General features: G+C 34.3%; 11 protein-coding genes across 11 annotated transcripts; 6 read left to right on the top strand and 5 right to left on the bottom strand.

Annotated features, from left to right (window-relative positions):
- Positions 1-377: 377 nt before the first annotated feature.
- Positions 378-1229, top strand: SCDLUD_005179 (M48 family metallopeptidase; the record flags this gene model as incomplete). The annotated part of the gene is made up of 1 exon (XM_046081637.1): positions 378-1229. The coding sequence occupies one exon, from the start codon at positions 378-380 to the stop codon at positions 1227-1229; it is 852 nt and encodes a 283-aa protein (XP_045932774.1).
- A 303-nt stretch (positions 1230-1532) lies between these two features.
- TMA20 (translation machinery-associated protein 20) lies at positions 1533-2084 on the top strand (the record flags this gene model as incomplete). The annotated part of the gene is made up of 1 exon (XM_046081126.1): positions 1533-2084. One exon carries the CDS (start codon positions 1533-1535, stop codon positions 2082-2084), a length of 552 nt encoding a protein of 183 aa, XP_045932773.1.
- Positions 2085-2203: 119 nt separating this feature from the next.
- On the bottom strand, positions 2204-3808 carry PAC2 (Pac2p; the record flags this gene model as incomplete). The annotated part of the gene is made up of 1 exon (XM_046081125.1): positions 2204-3808. The coding sequence occupies one exon, from the start codon at positions 3806-3808 to the stop codon at positions 2204-2206; it is 1605 nt and encodes a 534-aa protein (XP_045932772.1).
- Positions 3809-4212: 404 nt separating this feature from the next.
- On the bottom strand, positions 4213-5787 carry NUG1 (RNA-binding GTPase NUG1; the record flags this gene model as incomplete). Its single annotated transcript, XM_046081124.1, has 1 exon — positions 4213-5787. The coding sequence occupies one exon, from the start codon at positions 5785-5787 to the stop codon at positions 4213-4215; it is 1575 nt and encodes a 524-aa protein (XP_045932771.1).
- Positions 5788-6196: 409 nt separating this feature from the next.
- SEC3 (GTP-Rho binding exocyst subunit SEC3) lies at positions 6197-11476 on the bottom strand (the record flags this gene model as incomplete). The annotated part of the gene is made up of 1 exon (XM_046081123.1): positions 6197-11476. One exon carries the CDS (start codon positions 11474-11476, stop codon positions 6197-6199), a length of 5280 nt encoding a protein of 1759 aa, XP_045932770.1.
- A 756-nt stretch (positions 11477-12232) lies between these two features.
- On the top strand, positions 12233-12610 carry NTF2 (Ran GTPase-binding protein NTF2; the record flags this gene model as incomplete). The annotated part of the gene is made up of 1 exon (XM_046081122.1): positions 12233-12610. One exon carries the CDS (start codon positions 12233-12235, stop codon positions 12608-12610), a length of 378 nt encoding a protein of 125 aa, XP_045932769.1.
- A 534-nt stretch (positions 12611-13144) lies between these two features.
- AIM21 (Aim21p) lies at positions 13145-16012 on the top strand (the record flags this gene model as incomplete). The annotated part of the gene is made up of 1 exon (XM_046081121.1): positions 13145-16012. The coding sequence occupies one exon, from the start codon at positions 13145-13147 to the stop codon at positions 16010-16012; it is 2868 nt and encodes a 955-aa protein (XP_045932768.1).
- A 646-nt stretch (positions 16013-16658) lies between these two features.
- Positions 16659-18035, top strand: DJP1 (Djp1p; the record flags this gene model as incomplete). The annotated part of the gene is made up of 1 exon (XM_046081120.1): positions 16659-18035. The coding sequence occupies one exon, from the start codon at positions 16659-16661 to the stop codon at positions 18033-18035; it is 1377 nt and encodes a 458-aa protein (XP_045932767.1).
- A 247-nt stretch (positions 18036-18282) lies between these two features.
- On the bottom strand, positions 18283-19014 carry SCDLUD_005171 (bifunctional 4-hydroxy-4-methyl-2-oxoglutarate aldolase/oxaloacetate decarboxylase; the record flags this gene model as incomplete). The annotated part of the gene is made up of 1 exon (XM_046081119.1): positions 18283-19014. The coding sequence occupies one exon, from the start codon at positions 19012-19014 to the stop codon at positions 18283-18285; it is 732 nt and encodes a 243-aa protein (XP_045932766.1).
- A 462-nt stretch (positions 19015-19476) lies between these two features.
- Positions 19477-20058, top strand: IST3 (U2 snRNP complex subunit IST3; the record flags this gene model as incomplete). The annotated part of the gene is made up of 1 exon (XM_046081118.1): positions 19477-20058. The coding sequence occupies one exon, from the start codon at positions 19477-19479 to the stop codon at positions 20056-20058; it is 582 nt and encodes a 193-aa protein (XP_045932765.1).
- A 244-nt stretch (positions 20059-20302) lies between these two features.
- PAN1 (actin cytoskeleton-regulatory complex protein PAN1) lies at positions 20303-24781 on the bottom strand (the record flags this gene model as incomplete). The annotated part of the gene is made up of 1 exon (XM_046081117.1): positions 20303-24781. One exon carries the CDS (start codon positions 24779-24781, stop codon positions 20303-20305), a length of 4479 nt encoding a protein of 1492 aa, XP_045932764.1.
- Between the last annotated feature and the right edge of the window lie 312 nt (positions 24782-25093).

Raw genomic sequence — 25093 nt, 5'->3', positions numbered from 1 at the left:
ATGAAGAAAAATTTGCCAAGTCTGACGAATATGGTATTGCCAAATCTAAGTTCGGGTGTGTTGATAACTTGTTTAGCTTAATTTTAAACATTGTTGTTTTGAAATATGATCTACAACCATACATTTGGAATTTGTCCGGCAAAATTGGCACCAAATTAATCTCTTATTTCCGTCCTGCTATTTCTGTTTCTGGTTTAGGCATTGTCACTCAAAGTGTTTTTTATTTTAATCTAAGTACTTTTGCCTTTTCTTTATTGAATTTACCATTTGATTATTATAGCCATTTTGTTTTGGAAGAAGCATTTGGCTTTAATAAATTGACCACCAAGTTATGGGTGACCGACTTAGTTAAAAGCAATGTTTTACAAGTTGTTCTAATGTCCCCGATTTTGTACGCTGTTGGTAAGATATTCGATAAATTCACCGACAATTTTATTTATTACATTATGGGGTTTATCGCCATTTTACAAGTTTTAATGATTTTATTGGTTCCCACTGTGATTTTGCCCTTGTTTAATAAATTCACGCCATTAGAAGACGGTGAATTGAAAACCAAGATTGAAGATTTGGCACGTAAATTGAAATTTCCATTGGATAAAATTTTTGTCGTTGATGGCAGCAAAAGATCTAGTCACTCAAACGCTTATTTTACCGGTTTGCCATTTTTCAAACAAAGAATTGTTATATTTGATACATTGATCGAACAATCCAGTGTTGATGAAGTTGTTGCCGTTCTAGGTCATGAAATTGGGCATTGGAAAAAAAATCATATTATACAATTGTTGCTTGTTGGTCAATTCCATATATCAGTTATTTTCCCTCTATTTTCTGCGGTTTATCAGAACAAATCACTATACAAGAGCTTTGGTTTCAACATTGAATCAGCAACTGGTCAAAAATCAGTTGGGAAAAAAGTGTTTTTGAATAATAAATTCCCTTATTTAATTGGGTTTTCTATCTTTGGCGAATTATTGAAACCTATGGATTGTCTTGTCCAATTTATTATGAATTTATTTATTAGACATAACGAGTATGAGGCTGATGCTTTTGCTACTAAGTTAGGCTATGGTAAAGAACTAAGCCAAGCCTTGATCACTTTACAAGTTGCTAATTTAAGTAGTATGCATGTTGATCCATTGTATCCTAGCTACCATTATAACCACCCAACTTTAATAGAACGTTTGGATGCCATTGAAGCCGAAATTGTTAAATTAGAAAAGAAGAACTAGTTAGTAATATATATATATATATATATACTAGTGTATTTTGGCGGGTTGTTTTATTATTTACGGTCGTGTAAAATGCTAAATTATAATTATATATACGTCTTTTTTTTTTAAATTTTTTTTTTTTTTCAGTTTCTTTTTTTTTTTTTTTTCAAGTCTTTAAAAATTTTATTTTGTTTAGGCTCAAAATTATTAGTTATATTCAGGTCTTCTTCTTCATTGCTTGCTTTTATTGCTTTTCAAAAGCTTTTCAGAACAAAAAAAAAAAAAAAAGAAGGAAAGAGAAATAGTAAAAGAAAACACGCTATGTTTAAAAAATTGTCTAAAGAGGACGTTCATTCACGTTCTAACGTTAAATCTTCTGTACAAAGAGCAATGAAATCAAAACTAGTAAGTCAATATCCCAAGTTAGAAGAAGTAATTGATGAGTTAATCCCTAAAAAATGTTTATTTGAGCTAATTAAGTGTGAGGATAAAATCCAACTATATAGAGTCAATGGAGAAATTTTATTTTTCCAAAAGTTTGATGAATTAATCCCAAGTTTAAGACTAGTTCACAAATTTCCAGAAGCTTTCCCCACTGTTCAAGTCGATAGAGGTGCTATTAAATTTGTGCTAAGTGGTGCAAATATCATGTGTCCAGGTTTAACTTCTGCTGGTGGTAAATTGCCTGAGAAGAAAGATGATGAATTGGATAAAGATACCACTGTAATAATTAATGCGGAAAATAAAGAAAACGCTTTGGCAATTGGTAAATTGTTAATGTCTACTGAGGATATCAAATCTATTAATAAGGGGCATGGCGTAGAAATGATCCATCATTTAGGTGATTGTTTATGGAACCTGTCAATTGACTAAAAATGATTTTATATAGATATATGTATAAAAGATACACCAGCAATTATATACATTTTTTTTTTTCCTCTTCCCTCTCCACTTCCCCTTTAAAAGTAAATATACACAAATTATGAAGTTTCTTAACCTAAAATCACATGAATTATATCTCCATCTTGCAAATTGTAATATGACAAGGGACTAAATTCATTTATAAATGTTTCCAATGTATCATGCACAACAGCATATTTTATATCCTTTATCTTTATTATCGAGTATGGAATATTATAGTGAGTTGTTTTCCTTTTTAGCTGAGTTCTAATGACAGTTTTCAAATATCTAACTGTACATGTATCTAAGATGTATATATCAAAATTAAATGGCATTATCCTCAACTTAATCAGTCCCATTTGGGATAAAAATGAATCGGTTGTAACTACCATTGGAAGGATGGAAGTTGTAACCTTATGTTTCTCACATAAATAATTCCAATGTTCAGTTTCTTTGGCATACAAAATTTCACCTTTTTTCACGCTGTTCACAAAATGTAATTCTAAGTCAGCACGTTCCATTGAACTTATAGCAGAGCCATCCAATTCTATCAAACTTGGTGGTAACCTAGGGACTAATATAGGAAACATTTCTTCATATTTAAAAACAATAGGATTATTTACTATTCTTAATTTCTTTAAATTTGGTATAAAGTTCCTTAACTTATCTATAAATTGCCAATCTGTAATTTTATTATACCTCAAATCCAAGCTTTTTATATTTCTAATGGCTGAAAATGTAGCACTATTATCTACTTGTTCAATTTTATTGTCATGTAGTAACCATTCCTCAACTATCGATGATGAATCCAAATTTAAAAGGGGAAATTTAGTAAACTTGTTATATGATAAATCTAATACCTTACAGTTTATATTTATTGTGAGATTGTCTTGGTTGTCCATACAAGTGTTGTCCAAAGCGTTATTGGAAAAATCATAACTATCGCACCTAAATATTTTAGTGATGGATACAACAAATTTTATAAAATCTTCTGAATTGGTGCAGCCAGCGAGAGATAGTTTTTTCAACACTATAATATTATGGACTCCAGCAATGCTACTAACCTTAAATTTATTGCCGTCTAGTTTTAGTACTTGTAAGTTAGGCATTATATCAATAATCTTTATAACATCTTGAAAATTAAATAAAAAATTATCCGACAAGTCTAAATATTCAACTTTTTGGAAATATCCTTTAACTTCGGCTGAATCCAAGTCACCAGTTTGTGATATATTTTTACCAGATAAATCTAAGATGGTCCTAGTGAATCTATGGCTTGTTTCCTTTGGTGTAGTATCAAATCCTAAAAATTCTACATTTTTGAGTCCAAAAGATATAATCCCGTTCAGATCATGCTTAGAGTTGTCACTTTTTTCTACTTCTTTCAGGTTTTCTTCTTGGATGATTAGTGATAGATGATCTGAAAGTGTCTTGCTGTTGTTGACTTTTGTTGAATTTTCTAATTCTTTTAACAGTTTTTCTTTTTTAAAAAAGGAACCAGATTTTTGTCTTCTTCTTGTTTGAAAATATTGAATCCCATCTAAACTACCATCATTTTTTCCTCTTTCTATATTGTCCCATTCAACACCAATTGCAACATCATGAGGCCACTGTGGTATTCTACCTATGAACCGTATTGTGCATGTGTTTTCTCCTATAGTCAATCTATTATTGAGTTTAACTTTTGAAGCATCCATTAACCGTTTTTTTTTGTTTGTTTTTCTTTTTTTTTTTTTCACCTTAGAAAACAATAAAATGATGGTTATGTTAAATTTTATGACTTTTTAAGGTTAACTGTTTTTATAAATATATTTATATCTTGTAAAATATGGACATTCGGATTACCAAGAAGTAAGAATAAAGAGATGGACTCCGCATTGCTAATCGTAGTATTGTTTTCTATCTAAATTCTAAATTTTATTAATTACTTTTTCAAATTGTCAAAAGTGGAAAAAAAATAGCTTTTAAAAGCAAAGTAATCGCATACAATTAAAGATAATAAAATATTAGTTTACAAATATATACTACTAAAGATTGAGTAAAAATAATGATATGGAAAAAAAAAAAAAAAAAAAACAAAACAAAACAAATAAAACTTGATTCATTGCTTGCTGATAGCATCATCCAAAGAATTAAATAAACTATCTAAATCAAATTCTTTAGAAAATTCAGAAACAATAGTCGTATTTTCTTCCTTCTTTGAGGCAGCAATGTTATTCTTAGCAGATTCCTCAATAGCCTTCAAACTCGAACTCTTTGAAGTATTTGGTAAAACCCAACCCAATATTTTACCATCTCTCCAATCATTTAGCACACTGATACCAGCACTTGCTAAGTCTGGAATACCGCCTTTACCTAATCTACCTCTCCTACGAGCCACATGAATCAAAAAATGTTTCGTAAATGTTTCAGGGTCATTGGCTGGAATAGGTGGTAAATCATATATTTTTTTGAATGATTCCGTCATAATATCAGATTTGGACACTCTTTTAACCAATTTTAATACCGCTGGATATGGATCTATTATGTACTTTGGTTGTATAGCATTCAATAGGGCCAATTCAGCCTCGTGCTCACTCTTGCTTTTAGCATTTATTTCACTTGGGAAAACAATACCTGGAGAATCCAAAATCTTTAATTTATTGTCGATTTTAACCTCTCTTAAACTAGTGGTTATACCTGCTTGATTCCCCACTGGACAAACATTATAATTACCACCACCACGTTGAGAAGTTAGCGCATTTATTATACTAGATTTACCAACATTGGGATACCCTATAACACCTACTACAATAGACCTTTTCAAGTTGGAATTGTTGGCATATTTTTTCAAAAATTCTAACAAGGCGTTAGAGGTAGCCTGCTGCGATAATTTCTTATTAAAAGAAGAAGAATTTACAGCCCCAGTTGCTGCTCTAAATGGAATAGTAGGGAAACTAGACTTCAAAAAATTCAACCATTGATCTAAAACATATGGCGGAACCAAATCAACCTTATTTAAAATTAAAATTAATTTTTTACTTCCATGAGTCTCCAACACAGCCTGTTCAACTTTTCTTGATCTGGTACCTTCTGGGTCTCTGGCATCTAGCACGTACAAAACAACGTCAGAATTGTCAACAACCGTTTTAAAAATTTTATCGTAGGCTTTTCTAGACTTTTCTAATTCGCTGGTAGAGCTAGTATCATCGTTTTGCTCATAATCAAGTTCATAATCAACAACCTCCAAATCTCCATTTTCAGGAAATGCCTTTTTATTTGTGCTATCATTGCCGTTTTTTTCGTATTCGGCTGCTGACTGTTGGGCAGATTCCATCAAGGCAGCTAAACCGTTGCTTCCATCATCATCATCATCGGCTTCATCATCCAGATCCATGTTTTCTTCATATTCCAAGCCTTGTTCTAATGCCTGTCTTTTTTTTAATTCAATTCTTTCTTGTCTTTCTCTCTTCTTAGTTTCCAAATCTTGTTGTCTTTTCAATTCAATAGCTTCCAAAATTTTGTTTTTATATGGGAAACTAGCTGGAATACCTGGATCCTTCTTGTGTCTGGATTTCCATGTTACATCTTTTTTGGCCAATTTTTTTTCTTTTCTATGTTGTGCAGCTGCTTTTTTTTTAATACCTTCTCTCATACGAGTACTAGTTCTTTTTGATTGCTTCTTTCTTACTCTCATCTTATCTTTTTTTTATAATGCTTCCCCTGATAAAATTTGTATATTTTCTTGTAGCTATACGATAATTCTGTTGTTTAAGGGATTCTTGTATGGTCTAAGTATGATCCAGAAAGTATTAATAATCTAACAGGGAGAAAGTGAAAAAATAAGAAAGAAAGCAAAAAGAAAAGCTACCTTTGGCTTAAAAAAAGAATGAAAGAAAAGAAAGAAAAGAAAGAAAAAAAAAATTAAAAAAAAAAAAAAATTAAAAAAAGAAACGACTAAAACCAATTTTTTGAATTATTAAAATCGAAAAAAAAAAAAAAAAAAAAAAAAAAAAAAAATATACTGAAAAATAATTCATCTTCAATTTTTTTTATTATATAAAATTATACAAAATTAATAAAGGAAAAAAAAAATAAAAAAAAAATCATTTCTTATGTTCATTGAATCCAGATATAATATCATTCTTGGAAAATTTCACATGTGTACCTTTATAATGCTTATCTATCAACGAATACAATCTTAAGTAAAACGAAACAGTAACACCCTGAACACAAGACCATAATTGAGTAAATAAATCTTGTTGCATGCTTTTGTATAACCCAACATTATCACTGGTTGATACAGCTTGGTTTTCAAAATGTTGCAACATATTTTTGTGCAATTTATCAATCAAACTATGAATCTCTTGTGATGTATACCCATCCAATATCTTATTTAAATTATTTTGACTATAAGTTGACCATTTGGATGGATCAACCTTTTTATTCGCATTGCCTGCCGTATTTACTATAGTCCAAGCGTTTTGAACAAACGAATATAACTTGGGCATCGAAGTTTTCACCAAAATATCCGCATACTTTTCCTTTTCACTATCAAAAACTTGCTTGGCACTTGTAGCAATAATTTCAGTTGTTGCTTCATTCTCTAATAGGTTTTGAGTTTCCACTAACCAATGGCTATTGATTAATAGGGAAACAGTCTTGTTAATTTTTTTCATAGAAATAGAAGATGAGTTAGAAGAAGCTGTGTGCCCATCACTACTCCCGTTATTTAAATCCGCTGACGGAGCTAAACTATCAACCAATCTTTCACTCAAATCCTCCTTCGTTAACAAGGAAACAACGCAGGCACCCAATTTGTGATAGGTAGTGTCCAATTTCTGGAAAGTAACTTGGGCCTGAACGTTGCTATCAAATTCTTTAATGAAGTACTTGCTTTGTTGTTGAAGGTCGAAAACAAAAAGAGAAAACCCAACAAAACTAGGTGAAATAGACCTGGAGTTGTAATTCAAATTGGCACGATCCATAGATAATTGCTGTTCTAAAACGTAATCGTCCCAGTCATGCTGCAATTTTTCGAAAAACCTGTTAAAGTGTGACAACAAAAACTCCTGATCTGATTTTTGCAAATTCTTGGTAATTTCGTTTTCCACATACATCATTAGACTTGGAGCTAAAATTTGATGTTTTTTCCGAATGGCATTAGATAAACCATTAAAAAACTTTGCCAAACTGTTTTGAAAAACACAGGAAACCATTTGGTATTTATCACCGGCAACTTTACGATCGCTCTCGATTTCAGCTAACTTGTCTAGAGGTTGAGGTCTATCGGAAGGTGGATTGTTAACAATATACTCGTCAATTTTGATATTTTCCGAAGACATGTGGAAAAATTTACCAATGAAATTTTGATAAGATAAACACAAAGTTTCTACCTGCGAAATGGCCTTGAAAATATCCTTCAAGCACGTATCTTCCTTGAAAGCCTTTAAATAATCAACGTTCCTAGTTTTTTTATACTCGTCCCATGCTTTCAATAGATAGCCAACATCTTTAAAACTAGTGATAGCTTGCGAATCTTTCCCTAGGGGCGCGATTGTATTATTGACTACATTATTCAAAATTTGGTTAATAATCACCTCATAGGTACCGGCAATGTTGTCATTCCATTCAGAAATAATAGTTTCGAAGGAATCATCGGAAACATATTTCACAAATAACGTGATTGAAGAATACGTCAGCAATCTTGATAGGATTCCAGAGATTTGCAATGAACTTTTTCCTAATGAACCAAATATTTTACTTAATTCAGCAACACTTCTATCAACAAAAGCATCTGTAACAGATTCATAGACGGCTCTTCTTTCCCTCAACGCCCTCATTTTACTTAAATCATAGGAGTCTTCGTCTGTGATACCTTTTTGAGAAAAATCGTTTCCACAAATGGCATTTAACGCAGTATATAGCTTCAACAGAGATTTTTCAAGTTGGCCTAAGTTTCTTTCACTGATAGGCAACTGGCTTAACTCATCCAAAGTCTTTTGATCAATGGACACATCGTTTAAAATTTGAGACAAATCGTTCCACAATTTTTTCTTGTTTGCTGACTCCACTTGTAAACCATTATCGGCACTTTCCACAATCTCGATATCCTTTGAGAAACTAGACAATTCCATAGAAAAAAAGGATAACCATGGATCAATTTGATCACATGCATTTTTAATCTTGGTACTGGATAATTTAGAAGTAGTATCCGATACCGCACTCAATTCCTTGTTAAAACGGTATTCAATGTCTGTCATTTTCCCATTTAGTTTTAATAATAACGAATCTACTGTATCATCCGCATCCCAGTTGATTTGTTCTAGAATATTAGCCACATGTTGCAATTCGGCTTTTTTTTCGTTTTCTGGTGTAGTACTAGTTACACTAAAGCCACGAGATCTCTTTTTCCTCGAAACAGGCTTTCTAGGTCCACCGCTAGCAAGGACTGGAACAATACTACCTGTTTCTTCAATAATTGGTGCAGAGGTCTCTAGATTCTTGTCAGGACCACTATACTTATTATTGTCACCGTACTTGGTATCTTCTTCCTGAATCGTTGAAACTTCATGGAACTTAGTCGGCGAAATATTTTCAAAGTTTTGGCTATATCTAACTTCATCGCCCTTCTCAAATGATAGGTCCGCACTATCATCAATAATGTTATTCAAGTCAATATCACTAGCCCCACTGGATAAATCCACATTAGATTCTTTCTCTCCTTTCTTTTCACCCCCAGAACTCTGAGATACATGGGACTCGCTGCGAGAGTGTAATCCAATATTTTTCAAAGCGGATGATGCGGTAGGAGAAGTTGGTGATAAGGCCAAATTCAAATCTTCTAAAAAGTTATCGGGGACATTTTGTTGTTTTTTGGCTAAAGTTGAGGGTAATTTGGAAATAGCCTGATTGGTTTCATCCAGCGATATCTTACTATCATCGTTAGCTTGTGTTTGTCCATGTCCAAACACATTTAGAGGCTGGATTGGTTCTTCCACAACAAGTTCGGCATTATTAGAATCATTTATACTATCGTTCAAATCAATATCAGTGTCGGCAGCGGAATGAGCAGAATCAATGGTAATGGTTTCAGGCGCCGTGCTAGTTTCAATTACCGTATGAATTGGCTGAGGCTGCTGTGAGTCTTGTGAACCCCTGGAAGTAAAGTCTTTATCCCTGTAAGATGGAGAAGATTGGGTAAAAGAATTAGTTTCATTCATGAAACTAGTTACTAAAGGACTTTCGGCCTTTAACACTGAAGTATCGGCATTGTTTTTGAATTTCAAACCTGGAGATTGCAATTGGTGATCTCCTTCTCTTGATTTCTCTGAATGTTGAGTATTAACATCAACAATGAGACGAGTACTGTCTGCACTGGGTAATCTACGGAAAGAAGGCGAAGAGGAAATGATGGATGGCTGGCGTGATGGTAAAAATGCATATGGATGGTGTTGCTGTGAGTGGTTTGTATTTAACAATTTTGGAGACAAAGAACTGGCCTTCTCTCCGGTATCATTATGGGTAGCAGAGCGTTGGTAGGGACTGTCATCAGCAGCAGCTAAGTCAGATGGAATTCTACCTCCAACTGTTCGATATGGGGTATTCTGCAAAATATTTCCACTCGAAACAGTGGTATTAACTATACCGGCAAGATTATTGTTGCTACCGTTAATCCTCTGGGTCGATTGTCTTGAAATATTAGAATAAGGATGCGATGAAGACGAAAAAGAGGATCTATGTTGTTGCTGGTCAGTAAAAACAAAACTACCCGTACTGGTAACAGAGGCAGATCTATCCAACACATTTTTAGGTGAAACAACAGGGGTTTGACTTCCAGATGGAGAATTCATAGTATTTGAAGAAGAAATAGAATGTTGAGATGTTTGCATATGTCTGTAAGGTTGTTGTCTTGGTGGAGGCTGTTGTTGCTTTCTTGATTGCTCTTCTTGTTGTTGTCTTAAGCGGTCCTCTTGTTGTTGTCTCAATTGCTCTTGTTGCTGTTGTCTTAAACGGTCCTCTTGTTGTTTTTTCAATTGCTCTTGTTGTTGTTGTCTTAAACGATCTTCTTGTTGTTTTCTCAATTGTTCTTGCTGTTGTTGTTGTTGTTGTTGTCTTAAACGGTCTTCCTGTTGTTTTCTCAATTGCTCTTGCTGCTGTTGTTGTTGTCTTAAACGATCTTCTTGTTGTTTTCTCAATTGCTCTTCTTCTTCTTGCTGTTGTTGTCTCAAACGATCCTCTTGTTGTTTTCTCAATTGCTCTTCTTCTTCTTGCTGTTGTTGTCTCAAACGATCCTCTTGTTGTTTTCTCAATTGCTCTTGTTGTTGTTGTTGTTGTTGTTGTCTTAAACGATCCTCTTGCTGTTTTCTCAATTGCTCTTCCTGTTGTTGTCTTAAACGATCCTCTTGCTGTTTTCTCAATTGCTCTTCCTGTTGTTGTCTTAAACGATCCTCTTGTTGTTTCCTCGATTGCTCCTCCTGTTGTCTAAGTCTTTCTTGTTGCATTTGCTGTCCCTTGAATTGCTCCTGTTCCAAGGGATGTCGTTGCTGTTTCATACCATTATTAAGTCTTGGTTTTGTTTGGATAGATTCATTTGGATGAATAACAGCTCTTTCATAACTTCTCTCATCCAAATAAAACATAGATAAATCCCAATTAATTAAGATAGGCACCCTTCCTTCAAAATAATCCATATAAATTTTAACCAAAGTCTTGGTAAAAATAGTTCTTTCCTTGGCGGTATTAGTTTCCCAGTAGTATTTTTTAGTCATGGTAAAAACAAACCCTTCTGGAACCATAGGATCACTTTCTAAACAGGTCAATTCCTTCAAAGACCAGGTTCTGCCAATCTGAAAAGTATGGTCATGATTTTCTCTAGCTTTATTCAAGAAAACTTGATTCGTTTGGTTATTTGCGCTGACAATTAAAACTCTCTTCTTCTTATTGGTCAATGATGAGTTTGATGCTGGTCTCGAGCTCGGATACTTAGAATCTTCTATTATTCTAACATGCGTAAAATAAGTTAGTATGGGTTGCCCAGTCTTGGGATCCAATTTTTTATTAAAACAAGAACTAATGATGCTGTTACGATCCCTATCATACTGTTCAGCCAATAAATTAGAGCTAACAGAATTGACACTGCTGTTCCTCTTATGTGCCGAAGTCGTATTGTTGTTGTTGTTGTTGGCTGATATAGGTGGATTGTTTGAATGGCTTGGTGCTCTTTTAACACCATAAGAACTTATACTGCCAGTGGAAGGCATTCTTTGATGTGTATATTGATAAGCAGCATTAGTATTGGCATTCGTGTTGTTATTGTTGCGAATCCCATCATTCTGTGTATGTCTGCTATGAGAAAATTTTTTTAATGATATAGCTTTATTCATTCTTTGTTGTGTTAGGAGGTGTATGTTAATTTTCTTTTTTCCCTAAAGAAAAAGTAAAAGAAAAAAGGTGAAAAAAATGAGGTATATATGTATATGTTAGTACTGGGATGGAGGTCTAGTTTTATTAAAGTTTAAATTTAATTTTTTTTTTTTCTTTACTGAAGATATAATAAGAATTAAAAAATAACAAATAAAAAATAGAAGATAAAAGATAAAAGATAAAAAAGGGGGAGGGAGGTAAGGAGAGAGAATGTGTGTTTATTTATAAGAAATAAGCCTGAAGTTACACAACAAAAACAACATAAAATAAATAATAATAATTAATTAAACCCTCACAGCACATGACAACTACAAGCCGAGAAAGATTTGGAAAAAATAAAATGAAAAAAAAAAGTGAAAAAATGAAAAAAAAAAAAAAAAAATATTAATCACCGGCCCTTTAAGTTTAGTTCGGACTTGTTAACATTCGGTATATACATTTTTCTCACTTTTATAAAAAAGAAAAAAAAAAAAATAAAATAAAAAAATATATATATATAATATATATTTATTTGTCCTTTTCTAAAGATTTATTTAAAAGTTTTGAATAAGCAAGTTTGTTTATCTTTATTCTGAAAAAAATAAGTTTAACTTAATGAAATTCAGCTATATTTTTATTAAATCTTGACAAACTCATCTGTACATCCTTCCTTTTTGTAAAAGAAAAAAAAAAAAAAAAAAAAAAAAAACATCCAAGTAAGCAAAAACTGAAAAACCATGTCTGTTGATATTAGCGCTGTTGCTCAACAATTTACTGAATACTACTACAATGTTTTCGATTCTAACAGAGCCCAATTAAATTCTTTATATAGGGAACAAAGTATGTTAACTTTTGAAACCATTCAATTACAAGGTACAGCTAACATTGTTGAAAAACTACAATCTTTGCCATTCCAGAAAGTTCAACACAGAGTTACTACATTGGATGCTCAACCAGCTTCTCCAAATGGCGATATTTTGGTTTTGATTACTGGTGATTTATTGGTTGACGAGGAGCAAAATCCACAAAGATTTTCTCAAGCCTTTCATTTGATCCCAGATAATGGTTCCTATTATGTGTTGAATGATATCTTCCGTTTGAATTATTCTATTTAAAAGAACATGTTTTAATGATGGAAGTTACAATTGTTCTTTTTTAACTTAGATTTAAAGTTATAATGGTAAAATATATAAAATAAATAAAATATATAAATATATAAATACATAGATTAATTTATATTTATTATTATTATTATTATTATTATCCATTTTACCATGGCTGGCGTTATTATTCGTCAGAGATTTGCTGCAATTTATGAAATTGTTTCAGGATAGCGTGATGGATTTGCGCGTAGGGGGGAAAACGCACATAGTTTCCACCAGATAATTGGTAATATTTCTGTTAGTATTTATTTATTTATTTCCCCTTTAAACTTTGTTTATTATGTTTTGTCTTCCTTTTAACTAATAATAAAATAACTTATATAATTCTCATTTATATCCATTTCATCTTTTTTATTTTTTTATAAATTTATACATAGTCTTTTTTTTTTTTTTTTTTTTTTTTTTTTTTTTTTAAGAAAGAGAATTTTAATCTTTCATTATTCAATTAAAAATACATAAGAGATCGAGCACATATATATTATCAAAATGTCAGATTTATCTGATCAAAAGGAGGAAGCGCCAGCTGAGAAGGATGAAACACCAACAACTAAACCCACTCAAGGAAATGGGATTTCTAATACTAGTAATGTTACACCCGTTATTCCACCCAGGAGACCTCAAAAAAGACCAAAAACATTTACTAGTCTGGCTAGTGTTCATCCCGGACACCAATTCCATAGGACTGCGACTGAGACAACAGTTAATGCCAATTATGCTTCCAGCAATAGTACCAGGCTGGAGGAAATGATGAAATTACTAGATAAGACTGAAAAAGACACTAAAGAATTAAAAGAGCAATTGGAAGAGGAAGAATGTGCGAAGGACAATGGTGATGTCGATGATCATAATAATAATATTCCCGAACAACGTGAGAATGAAGAACCATCAGAAAAAAATGATAACTTGTCTGAAGAGTCCAAAAAAGGCTTGGTACGGGTGGTTAGTGGCAGCCAAAAAAATGGAGGTGAGAGTGAACAATTGCTTGCAAAAGATGGCAAAGAGGAAGAAGAAATAGTATCAGAACAAGAGGAAAAGCCTGTGCAGATATCTGGCAGGGAAAGCGTAAATAATGGCATTACACCGGAGAACGCCATTAATTGTACGGATGATGTAAAAGAAGATCTTTGTGACAATATTGCAAGACCCAATAAACATACCATTCTTACTTCTTCCTCTTTTTCGACAACCACTAATGCTGCTGAAGCTCCCGGAGCAACTGAGAACATACCTGCAGATACTAGCGCTAATATTCATGAAATAACCGAGAATGTTCCTGCTGATACTAATACTAAGAATCTTGAAGTATTCGAAGGTAAGCCCACTAATATCGATACCCAAGTTACTGAAATGCCTGAGAGTGCTTCTGCCGGCATTAGTACTGGAAACTTTGAAACACCTGATAATAAACATGCAAATATCGATGATAAAGTTTCTGAAGTGACTGAGAGCGCCCCTACTGAAAGCAATATTGAAAAATTTGAAGCACCCAAAGATAACCATACTGATATTGATGCTAAAATCTCTGAAATCACTGAAAATGTCCCTATTAATAAGAATGTGGAAAATCTTGAAGCAACAGGGAGTAAAGCTGCCGATACCAATACCAAACTTTCTAAAGTAAGTGGGGATACATCTAACAATTCTAATGATTCCCCCACTCCGATCGCTAAACAAAAGCCTCGTGTTCCTAAAAAACTATCATCTAAAATAGCTGCTTTCCAAAAAATGTTGCAAGAAAGACAAGAAGAAGAGCAGAACCCATTAACTCGTTTTGAAAGAAGAAAACCAATCGAAATACCAAAAGATAACGAAGAACAAGAAAAAGTGGAAAATAATGGTTCTACAGATATAGAACCTGTAGAAGATAGCACACAAAAAAGTGGGGAAACTGTTCAAGATATTAGTACCGAAAAGGGTGCAACTAGCAATGCGAAACCCAAGTTTCAAGGCTCAAGAGCTAACTTTGTCAACAATTTAAATGGATTATTTGCAATGGGTATGCCAATGCCAGGAATATCAATGCCAAATAAGCCCAATGCTAATAATGTTGACCCGCTTGCGCCTCAAGTTCCGGATTCAAGACCTAAAACCTTATCCAAGCCAACCGTAAAAGAAAAAAAAATTGATGATGTGCGCCAAAAAAGAGCCAGAGGTCCTCGTGGGAGAAGACTACCCACTAAAATTGCTAATGTGGAAAAAATCGAGGTTAAAGCAAATGAAAATGTTGTGGAAGTTTTTGATACTTGGTGTTTTTCATTTGCTGATAACGATGTTTCAAGTCCTGTGGGACTCTCTGAAAAAGATATAGATAAAAGTGAGAAAGAAGAAAAAGAAATAATGGCGGAGAGAGGTGAAGAAGAAAAAGGGGAGGAAGATAGTAATTTAGAGAGAATTATTAGTGTCGATAGTGGTACAGATGTTTTTGTTGATTCAATAAATGATAATGATAGTGAGGTTATCAATAGTGAGCTTTCTTTAAATGAAGCAGCAGATTCAGGTATCCCTGATAGACAACCAAATTTAAATTCGAAAATTACCCCAGGCGTCTCGACATTACCTATTGAATCCGTTGCAGGGAATGTTTGTAATAAAAATCCTGATGATTCTGCCATGTCTATTCCAATTTTACCGTACATTCCCAGCAGAAGACCAACAGTTTTTTTTCCTGCTCGTAACAACGATAGCACTAAATTAGAAGATGGTACTAAATTAGAAGATGGTACTAAATTAGAAGATGGTACTAAATTAGAAGATGGTACTAAATTAGAAGATGGTACTAAATTAGAAGATGGTACTAAATTAGAAGATGGTACTAAATTAGAAGATAGTACTAAATTAGAAGATAGTACTAAATTAGAAGATAGTACCAAGTTAGAAGATATTACCAAGTTAGAAGATAGTACCAAGTTAGAAGATAGTACCAAGTTAGAAGATAGTACCAAGTTAGAAGATAATTCTGATACAAACATACCGTATATTCCAGAAAAGAGACCCACAAATGCCTTAAACCAGGACTTGGTATTTCCAAAACAGGATACTACTGTTAATTCGGAAATTTCATCTTCTATTGCTACGGAAAAACCTATAATCAAAACTTTCGAAGAGGCAATAACACCTTTAAAACAAGAAGAAGCGATAGAACCTCAAACGAGTCATGTTGTTCCTCAAATGGCATTACCGCGTATACCTTCAAAGAGACCAACCGTTATTGTTAAAGATGAAACACCTAAACCTACATTATTAAACGCTACTGCTAATAGTAATAATGTTCCTACCGTCCCTGCAAGAAGACCAGTAAGACGTCAAGATAGTGCCAATAATATCGATGGTAATATTAAAGAAATTGGTGATTAAAAAAAAAAAAAAAAAGGAATAAAAGTTTTTTTCTTGTTGAAAAATACAGTCTGAGAGAATAAATAGGAAAGGAAGAAGAGGAAGCGTATGATGGGAATATACAAACAACTTTCTTAGTGTATTAGTCCATAGATTTTTCATTGTGTAGCTTAAATTAGTATGGGTAAGTTTGTAGTATGACATTATATTATGTACATTTGAGAAAGTTTTACTAATAATAATAATAATCTTTTAAAGTAGTTGTTATCTTGTAATGGGAGCGGGAAGAGCAAGCAATGGCCTTCGATTCTTTCTTTCTCGATAATCAATTTCATCTTTTCTTTTCTACGGGCGTCTTTTTGTTTTAAGAAACAGTCGCAGAATAACCAAATTGTTTGAACGGTGAGAAACAGATAATCAAATTCGGCCAAAACGCACACAAGAAAGAAAATAAAATGGATAAGCAAATTTTTTCTTTTTTTTTTTTTTTTAAATGCTTACAAAATCTACTTTGAACAAAGCAAAAAGTCTCAAAACCATCATAGAGGAACTAAAATAAAAATCTTTTTCCCCACAAAGATTTATATTAAATAATAATAATAATAATAATAATAATAAAAAAAAAAGAAAAAAAAAAAAACAAAAAAACAAAAAAACAAAAAAAAAAATGGTTGTTGATACGTCCTATTATGATGTCCTAGGTTTGAAAACAACAGCATCCAAATTAGAGATTAAAAAAGCATACCGTAAGAAATCCATCCAGGAACATCCTGATAAAAATCCAAATGATCCTGAAGCTACATCTAGATTCCAGGCTATATCTGAGGCTTATCAAGTCTTGTATGATGATGATTTACGTACAAAATATGATAAATTTGGGAAAGATGAGGCGGTTCCTGCAAATGGGTTTGAAGATGCATCTGAACAATTCAAGATGATATTCGGCGGTGATGCTTTTGAGTCCTATATTGGGGAATTGACCTTATTAAAAAATTTGCAACAGCAACAAGAATTGGATCAAGAAGATAACAATAATGATGAAGAAAATGATACAGATAAAGATAAAGGTGAAGCTGACAGCCACCCAAAAGAACATGCAGCTAAAACTGGAGTCAATCCATCAACTTCCCATGCAGAAGTATCTGCTGAAAAAAATCCTAAGGAGGCCACAGAAAAAACAGATAAAGAGTTATTAATAACGGATTCTTCGGATATAACTGCCACCGATAACAAAGACATAACAGAAGAAGAATTAAAAAAAAAAAAAAAGGAAGAGGAAAGGAAGAAGAGAAAGCAAGAAAAACAAAATCAATTGGAGGAAGAACAAAGAAAACAAAAGGAGAAGGCTATCGATGAACTAACCAAGAAATTGATAGAAAGGTTATCCATACTAACGGAAAGCGTTAATGATGATGCTTGTAAGGATGCGTTCCGAATGAAGTTTGAAACCGAGGCCAATTTATTAAAGATGGAGTCTTTTGGTATTGATATATTACATACTATCGGCTCAGTTTATTGTTCCAAGGCAGATATATACTTGAAATCCCACAACACATGGGGAGTTGGTGGGTTATTTCCGACTTTGAAGTCCAAATGTGGAGTGATGCTTGATACAATTAAAACAGTTTCTGCAGCTTTAGATGCTCAACATATGCTACAAGAAGTGGAAAAAACACGTATGGCCATGGATGTCCAAGCCAAAGAAGGTGAAGAAATCCGTCCAGTGGATGAAAAGGGTAATGAAATTGAAATTCCATCCCAAGAGGATTTCGCCAAAATGGAACAGCTATTAATGGGGAAAGTATTGTCTGCTGCCTGGTACGGGTCTAAGTTTGAGATTGTTTCTACATTGAAATCGGTTTGTGATAACGTGCTATATGACAAATCCATTAGCGATGAAAAAAAGTTAAGACGTGCTGAAGCCTTGATGATTTTGGGTACTGTGTTTAAGAAAACTTTTAGAACCAAACTAGAACAAGAAGAAGTTCAAGTTTTTGAGCAATTATTTTCAGAAGCCACTAAACACAAGAGTAAAAAATCCTAATAATGATTGTTATGATAAGCTTTTTATTGATACACATTTCATTCGCGTATCAGAGTTTATATATTAATGAGTTAAGGATTAATTCTGTAAGATAGTGCACTGTGTGAGCATAGCTATATAATGATTATATTTTAAACAAATTTATAAAATACACGCTTATATATATATATATATATATATATATTCCTTTTTTTTTTTCTTTTTTTTTTTTTCCAAGCAAACAAAAAAACTAGTCCGCCTCCAACATTTAACGGTATTTTTCTAGAACAGCTCTGCGTTCCTTTTGCGCTTGCTTAGCAGGTTTTCCCTCTTTAATATCTTGCGAAACTAAGTTGTCTGCCTCAATAGACTTATCAATATACCTAATCAGATGGTTCAAGTCGTAACTTGACGGGATAGAGGCCATACCATGCTCGTCACAAATAACATAGTCACCATTTTTAATTATTCCAATAGAATTATCAGATTTCAAAATTTCCAGATCAACTTCAACAGCAACGGGCTTCAAAACCTCTTTAGGTGCGCAAGAACCCAATGCATAACTCCAGACGGGATGGCCTAGCTCCCGATGTTCTTCAACATCTCTGATTCTACCAAAAACAACTGTACCGTTCGCTCCTAAATATTGTGCCCTAGTAGACATTAATCCTCCGTACATGGCCTGAGTATATGTTGTGTATGGGGAATGAATTGTTTGCAAATCAAGTATCATTCCGATAATTAAGATAGAATCATCAGGGACTGTATCAATATAATTTATAGAAGGTCGTGGGTCATCTTTAGTTGCAAATAAAACTGTATATGCTTTTCCGGCAACACTTTTTGTATTATATTTTTTACTTTTAGACCATTGCTGCAAGTTTGGAAAAAACCCTCCATCTTTCAGTTTACATTGTGTGTTCAATAATCCGTCTGCGATATCACAAGTTGTGAACCTATTCAAAACTTGTATGTCATTGTTTTCAGTGTTTCCGAACATTTGTGTGATTCTTTTCTTGATTGCTGAAAGAATATAGTTGAAGTTTATAGACTTTCTATGTTCCTTAAGAGGAAAGTGGATCGTATTACGTCTTTACTAAATAAATAAATAAATAAATAAAAACTTTTAATTGGTAAGTAACCAGAAAGAATTATTGTTTATATATGATTTTTTTTTTTTTATATTAACGCTCAGGTTAAGCAAATACACCCATTTTAAATTTACCCTTGAAATTTTTTGTTACAAGGTTTTATTTTTTTTTTTTTTTTTGCTCAAGTTGTAATCTCATGTACACGATATAATATTCCGCTTCAATGGAATTTCCATTTTTTTTTTTTTTTTTTTTTTTTTTTTTTTTACTGTTCCTTTTCAGTTTTAACTTTTATAAGCTGTATGTACTGTTCTTGAAGGACAACAGATCATTCTACCTCTAAGTAAAGTATCAACCACTACTTCTCACATATGAATCAGCAAATACGCAGAATTCAACAATTGAGCAACAAGGAGTTAGAATTAGGTATATTAAATGAAGAGGATTCATGGCATTACGAGTATAAAGATCAAGCTTATATATATATTGGTGGCTTAGATACAAGGTTGACGGAGGCTGATGTGTTGACCATATTTTCACAATATGGTAATCCGACAGATTTAAAACTTGTTCATGATAAAACGACCGGTCAATCAAAGGGCTTTGGCTATTTAAAATATGAAGACCAAAGATCAACTATATTAGCTGTTGATAACTTAAATGGGGCTAAGGTATTGAACAACTTTCTTAAAGTTGATCATGTGTTCTACAAGCCCAGTGATTTGGAAGAGGACCATATGTATCAGCAAATGATGCAAAATGAATTGCAAAGAGATCTTCAACTTGGCGACATCGATAATGAAAGTATACATCAGCAAAAATTACTTCAACAAAATACCAATCAATCAACTGACAAAGACGAAAAATCTGATATACAAATATGCAATGTCGAAGAAAAAAGTGAAGAAGAAGACGAATTTGCCGATCCAATGGCAAATTTTCTTAAAAAATAACCTAACTTGTTTTCAACTGTCTTTAATAAAACTATCGAATGGTTACAAATTAAGATTTGTATTCATCACATATAGCTACCATGAGTGAATACTGTAATTTTGGTTACAAAAGGGAAAGAAAAAAAAGGAAAAAAAGGGAGGTATGATCGACTATTACAAAGAGTGCACAGTACTTTAAGTTCGTACAGTTAAGTACATAAATAGGTAAATAAATAACAAATATAAAAGCTTGCATAAAAAAAAATTAAAAACTTGGTAGAGGAGGGGGTGGTGGCATACTCATAGAAGTTTGATTATCGTCATCAGAACTAACAGATTCTGGGATAGATAAATCGTTTTCATCATCCTCAGCATTAAAATTTTGAGAGTTAGATAGCGAGGGCGGAGCAGCAGCTACAACAGGCTCAACATTGCTATTGTTGACTTGTGGTAGAGGTGGCGCAACTGGGACAGGCGGTGGAGCAGGAATAGCACCAGAACTGGTAACCTGTGGTAATGGTGGCGCAACCGGAACAGGTGGTGGGGCGGAAATAGTCTCAGAACTGGTAACCTGTGGCAGTGGTGTAACAACTGGAACTTGTGGCAGAGAGTGTACAACTGGAACCGTTGGAGCAGACGATACATTATTATCAACCGATGGTAATGGTGGTGCAATTGGTACAGCACTGCCATTGGTTTGTTGTTGTTGTTGTTGTTGTTGTTGCTGAACATGGTCACCGTTAGCATCGTTATTACCATCATCATCAGACCAGCCATCGTCTTCATTGTCATCCAAACCTCTCTGGAGTCTTCTTTGAGTTTCAGCAGCCTTTGGATCAAAATGTGAACCGTTTGATAAATGGGACAAACTTGTATTTGGTTGCTGAAAGTACGGGGTTCTGGCGCCAGTTACATTAGTTGCTGAAGTATACAAACTGCTATTGGTGGATTGTTGGGAAATTGGGCCAGCAGTATTGCCAATAGGGCTATTGTTATACAATGGTTGATTTAGAGCGTTATTAGTATTATTATTGTTACTATAAACGACATGTCCCTGGTTGGTATTTATAGGGGCAACAGGTTTAATAGCAGTCGTATCATCCCAATCATCATCGTCACCATTATCCTTAACAACTGCTGGTATAGAACTATGGTTTGGTGCAGCTGCAGAATAGTTATTATTACCTGCCATTCCAGAAGATCCAGATGGAACAGAAGAGTTAACAGGTTCTGTTTCATAATCTTCATTCTTAGCATCTTCCAGCTGCTTGCGTAACATAGCCAAACGTTGTTCCTTTTCTTGTTTCTTTTTCATTTTCAAGGCAGCTAGTTCAGCCTTTAGTTGTCTTTCTTCCTCATCTTCATCTTCATCTTCATCTTCATTTACAGATTCCTGAGCAGGTTTTGTCACCTTTTCGGGAGATGAGAAGACATTGTGAGTCAGGTCTGGCTGTGGTGTAGCTAATGGAACGTTTTCAATTTTAGAATGACGCTCAACCCTAACTTCAGCAGAGGTTGGCTGCGAGGTAGTTAACGGGGTATGTTCGGCTTTGGAGCGATTTACAACACCAGTATCAACAGTTGGAGTAGATTCAGTTCTTCTACTAATACCCAATTTTGCTAATCTCTCGTTCATCCTCTTTTTAGCTTGTTCCTTAATGTACGAAGCCCTTTCCTCCGGTGTTTTAAACTGCGAATATGAAGCTTCTTGTGAGCTAGTAATACTGCCTGTAGAAGAGGCAGATACCGGAGTACTAACAGCGGTATGTGACGTAGAAGATTCTTTGCTATCAACTTGGGCAAAATAATTGGCCTTCAACTTTTGAGTTTTCAACATTTCAATAAATTGTTTCACTTCTGGTTCTAATCCAACGCCGGAATTCCACTTCTCAGAAGCATCTAAGCCTTCGCCAAATAAAGATTTTCTAACACCAGTGGCAATTTCATCTATCGAGGTTTTAATGTCAGTAACAATACTTAAATTAATTTTGCTCTCTGTATTAATTTTTTGGATTTCCTTATTCAACTTTGCTTCCTCTTCCTCCAAATCAGCACTTTTAGCAACAGGCTTACCTGTCAAAGTAGCCATTCTTTCGGCCAATAGAGCCTTGCGCTTGGCCTTTTTACGGTCATAATCAGTGATTTCGCCATTTGGACCGGTACCAATAACCGAAGACGGATTCTTTTTCTTGTATAATTCAATTTTTGTCGCAGTAATTTCATTCTCCACAGAGGTGATATCATTCAATAGTTGCGAAACTCTACTATTCAGCTTCTCAAACCTGGAAGACAAATCAACACTAATAGAACTACTAGCCGGTGTAGGCAACGAGGAAATCTCCTGTTTCAATTTTTCAATTTCTCTCAAATCATTAAGTTTACGGGTTTCAACACCAGATTTTTTGCTTTCGGCTCTGGACTTTTCTGCTTCGATTAAAATTTTCTTTTCGTGAACCAATTTTTTCAATTCGGTTAATTCTTGTCTGTCAAACTCCTCCGTGTCAAGGGAAGATGATACATTTGCAGATTTCTTGATTTCTACTGGCTGTTTGGTATCGTCTGCTGTTTTTCTGCGGCTTCTAAACTGTGGCAGTTCATCTTCATTCTTGAAGTTGGCACCATTCAAACTAGTGGCTTGTTTCTTGGCAATATTGTCAAATGCACCAGCTTTCAACTGGTTCTTAACACTATCAATAATCTTGGTGCTTTCAGGAACCAAGGAACGTGGTAAACTGTTTGGCAAAACATAGCCATTTAATCTCCGGTATACCAAATGCATGCCAACGGCAAACTCTTGACGATTCAAAGTACCAGTGTTGTCACTATCCGCTAGATTCCAAATATGTTCCAAATCACTTCTATTCAACCCACTTTTGCGGAAAATTTCAACAGCAGTTGGGGAGTCCATCAAGCCAGTCTTGGCATTATCATAGGTGTCAAAAATCTTGTAAAATAATGACTTTTCTTCTGGGGTAATAAAATCGTCATTATCAGCAACAAAGTTTGAAGAAAAATTATTTGTGCTATAAAGCTCATTGTTACCAAAACCAGTCTTTTGAGCAGTCAAAGGTGCAGTGGGGTTGAAATTGGATACAGGCAACATACCAGTTGGTTGTGCTCTCAACCCAAACCCAGTTGCCTGTGGTCTCAATGGCTGAGCATTACCAGTCATTTGGCTTGAGAGCCCACCAAATGATGTTTGAGGTGGGTTCATAATACCAGTATTTTGAGGATACAGTCCGCCCCCAGTGGCTTGGGGTGCCATCATACCAAAAGAAGTTTGAGGCATTAACCCGGTGTTTTGCGCTTGCAATCCGCCGGTCGTTTGGGGTAACAATCCGGTGTTCTGAGCTTGTAATCCACCAGTTGTTTGCGGCATCAATCCGGTGTTGTTTTGTGCTTGCAATCCCCCTGTTATTTGGGGGGCCATCATGCCAAAGGAAGTCTGTGGAACCAAGCCGGTGTTTTGCATTTGCAACCCACCAGTAACCTGTGGAGCCATCATTCCGGTTGTTTGTGGTTGTAATCCCCCACCAGTGGCTTGTGGTGCCATCATACCAAAGGAAGTTTGGGGCATGTAACCAGTTGTCTGCGGTTGGAGCCCGCCAGTTGCTTGTGAGGCCATCGCACCAAAAGAAGTTGTTGGCATCAAGCCCGTTGGTTGAGGCTGTAACACAATGTTATTACCAAGTAAAGCATCAAATGGTGTTTTGGGCAAATTGCTGGCATCGTTGTTGCCAGAAGTGATGCTTAAGTTAATAGCATCGATAAAACTAGAAACTTCGTTTTTAGTCTTAGAATCCAAATCAAAGGGTAAGGGCTCGCCTTGTAGCGCACTGTTAACCAAATACATAGCCAAGGCAAATTGGGGAAATAGTAACTCACCGGCTTTATCTGTGTCTGACAAAGCCCAAATACGAGCCAATTGTTGTGGTTGTAAGCCAGATTTCATCAAAATATCTCTACATTCATCACCAGAAATTGTATTTGAACCAATTGGAACTTTAGACCTAAACAATGTCTCAAATTTGGCCTGATCTTCCATGGTAATAAAGGATAATCTTCTATTAGGGATCTTTAATTCGGTGTTCAGACCGTTATTGGCGAAAGAGTTAACAAATCCAGTAGCTGTTGGTTTCAATGGCATCAATGGGGTTTGTTGTTGCTGGCCAACCGGTTGGGTATAAAACCCTGTTTGCTGAGGTTTTAATGGTCCAGTATTAACCTGAGAATAAAATCCTGTAGCCTGCGGTTTTAGATCAAATCCGCTGTTAAACGAAGTGCTCGGTGGTTGCAGTTGAGGAGTGCCTGTGTTAAAACTTGTTGAGGGAAAGCCAGTTTGTTGTGGATTGAATCCAGTTTGTTGCTGAGTAATCCCAGTTTGCTGTTGATTAAGTCCAGTTGGTTGTTGAACATTGAAACCGGTAGGTTGATAATTAAAACCAGTTTGCGGTTGCTGTTGCAAAGCACTATAGTTGGCAGGGGAACTATTTGTATTATTTGGTAAATTGGCTTGGAAATTTCCAAAGTCAGTAGTTGGTGGATTGATCAATTGATTTAAAGGTTGTGATGGTGGTTGTTGGCCGTATACATTTCCATTAAATGGTTGTTGTTGTGGGGGTTGTTGTTGAGGTTGTTGTTGTTGGGGTTGTTGTTGTTGGGGTTGCTGTTGATTATAATAACTATTGGCATTATTTATAAACCCAGTGGGTTGTTGTTGTAAATTCCCATACGGGTTATACATAGTTTTATTTTTATTTCTTATTTCTTATTTCTTATTTCTTATTTTGTATTTTTATTTTTTTTATGATTTGTCCTTATTGAAGATTTCTTGTTTTGAATTAGATTTAAGATTGAGATAAAAGTTGTATGTAACATAAATCAGATACATGCCAGGTATTAAAAGAATAAGAAGTTGTGTTAATTTATATTCAGAAAGTTTTTTCTTTATTTTGTTTCGCTTTTCCTCATGGAGAAAAAAATTTTTTCTTCCTCCCAACGGCGATTTTCTCCCCTTTTTTAAAAATCAGTCCCAGATATACAAATAAATAAATAA

Source organism: Saccharomycodes ludwigii, chromosome VII, assembly GCF_020623625.1.
Source record: "Saccharomycodes ludwigii strain NBRC 1722 chromosome VII, whole genome shotgun sequence".
In the NCBI taxonomy this organism is placed as follows: domain Eukaryota; kingdom Fungi; phylum Ascomycota; class Saccharomycetes; order Saccharomycodales; family Saccharomycodaceae; genus Saccharomycodes; species Saccharomycodes ludwigii.
Note: the sequence above shows the minus strand (reverse complement) of the source record. Positions and strands in the feature narration are given on the sequence as shown.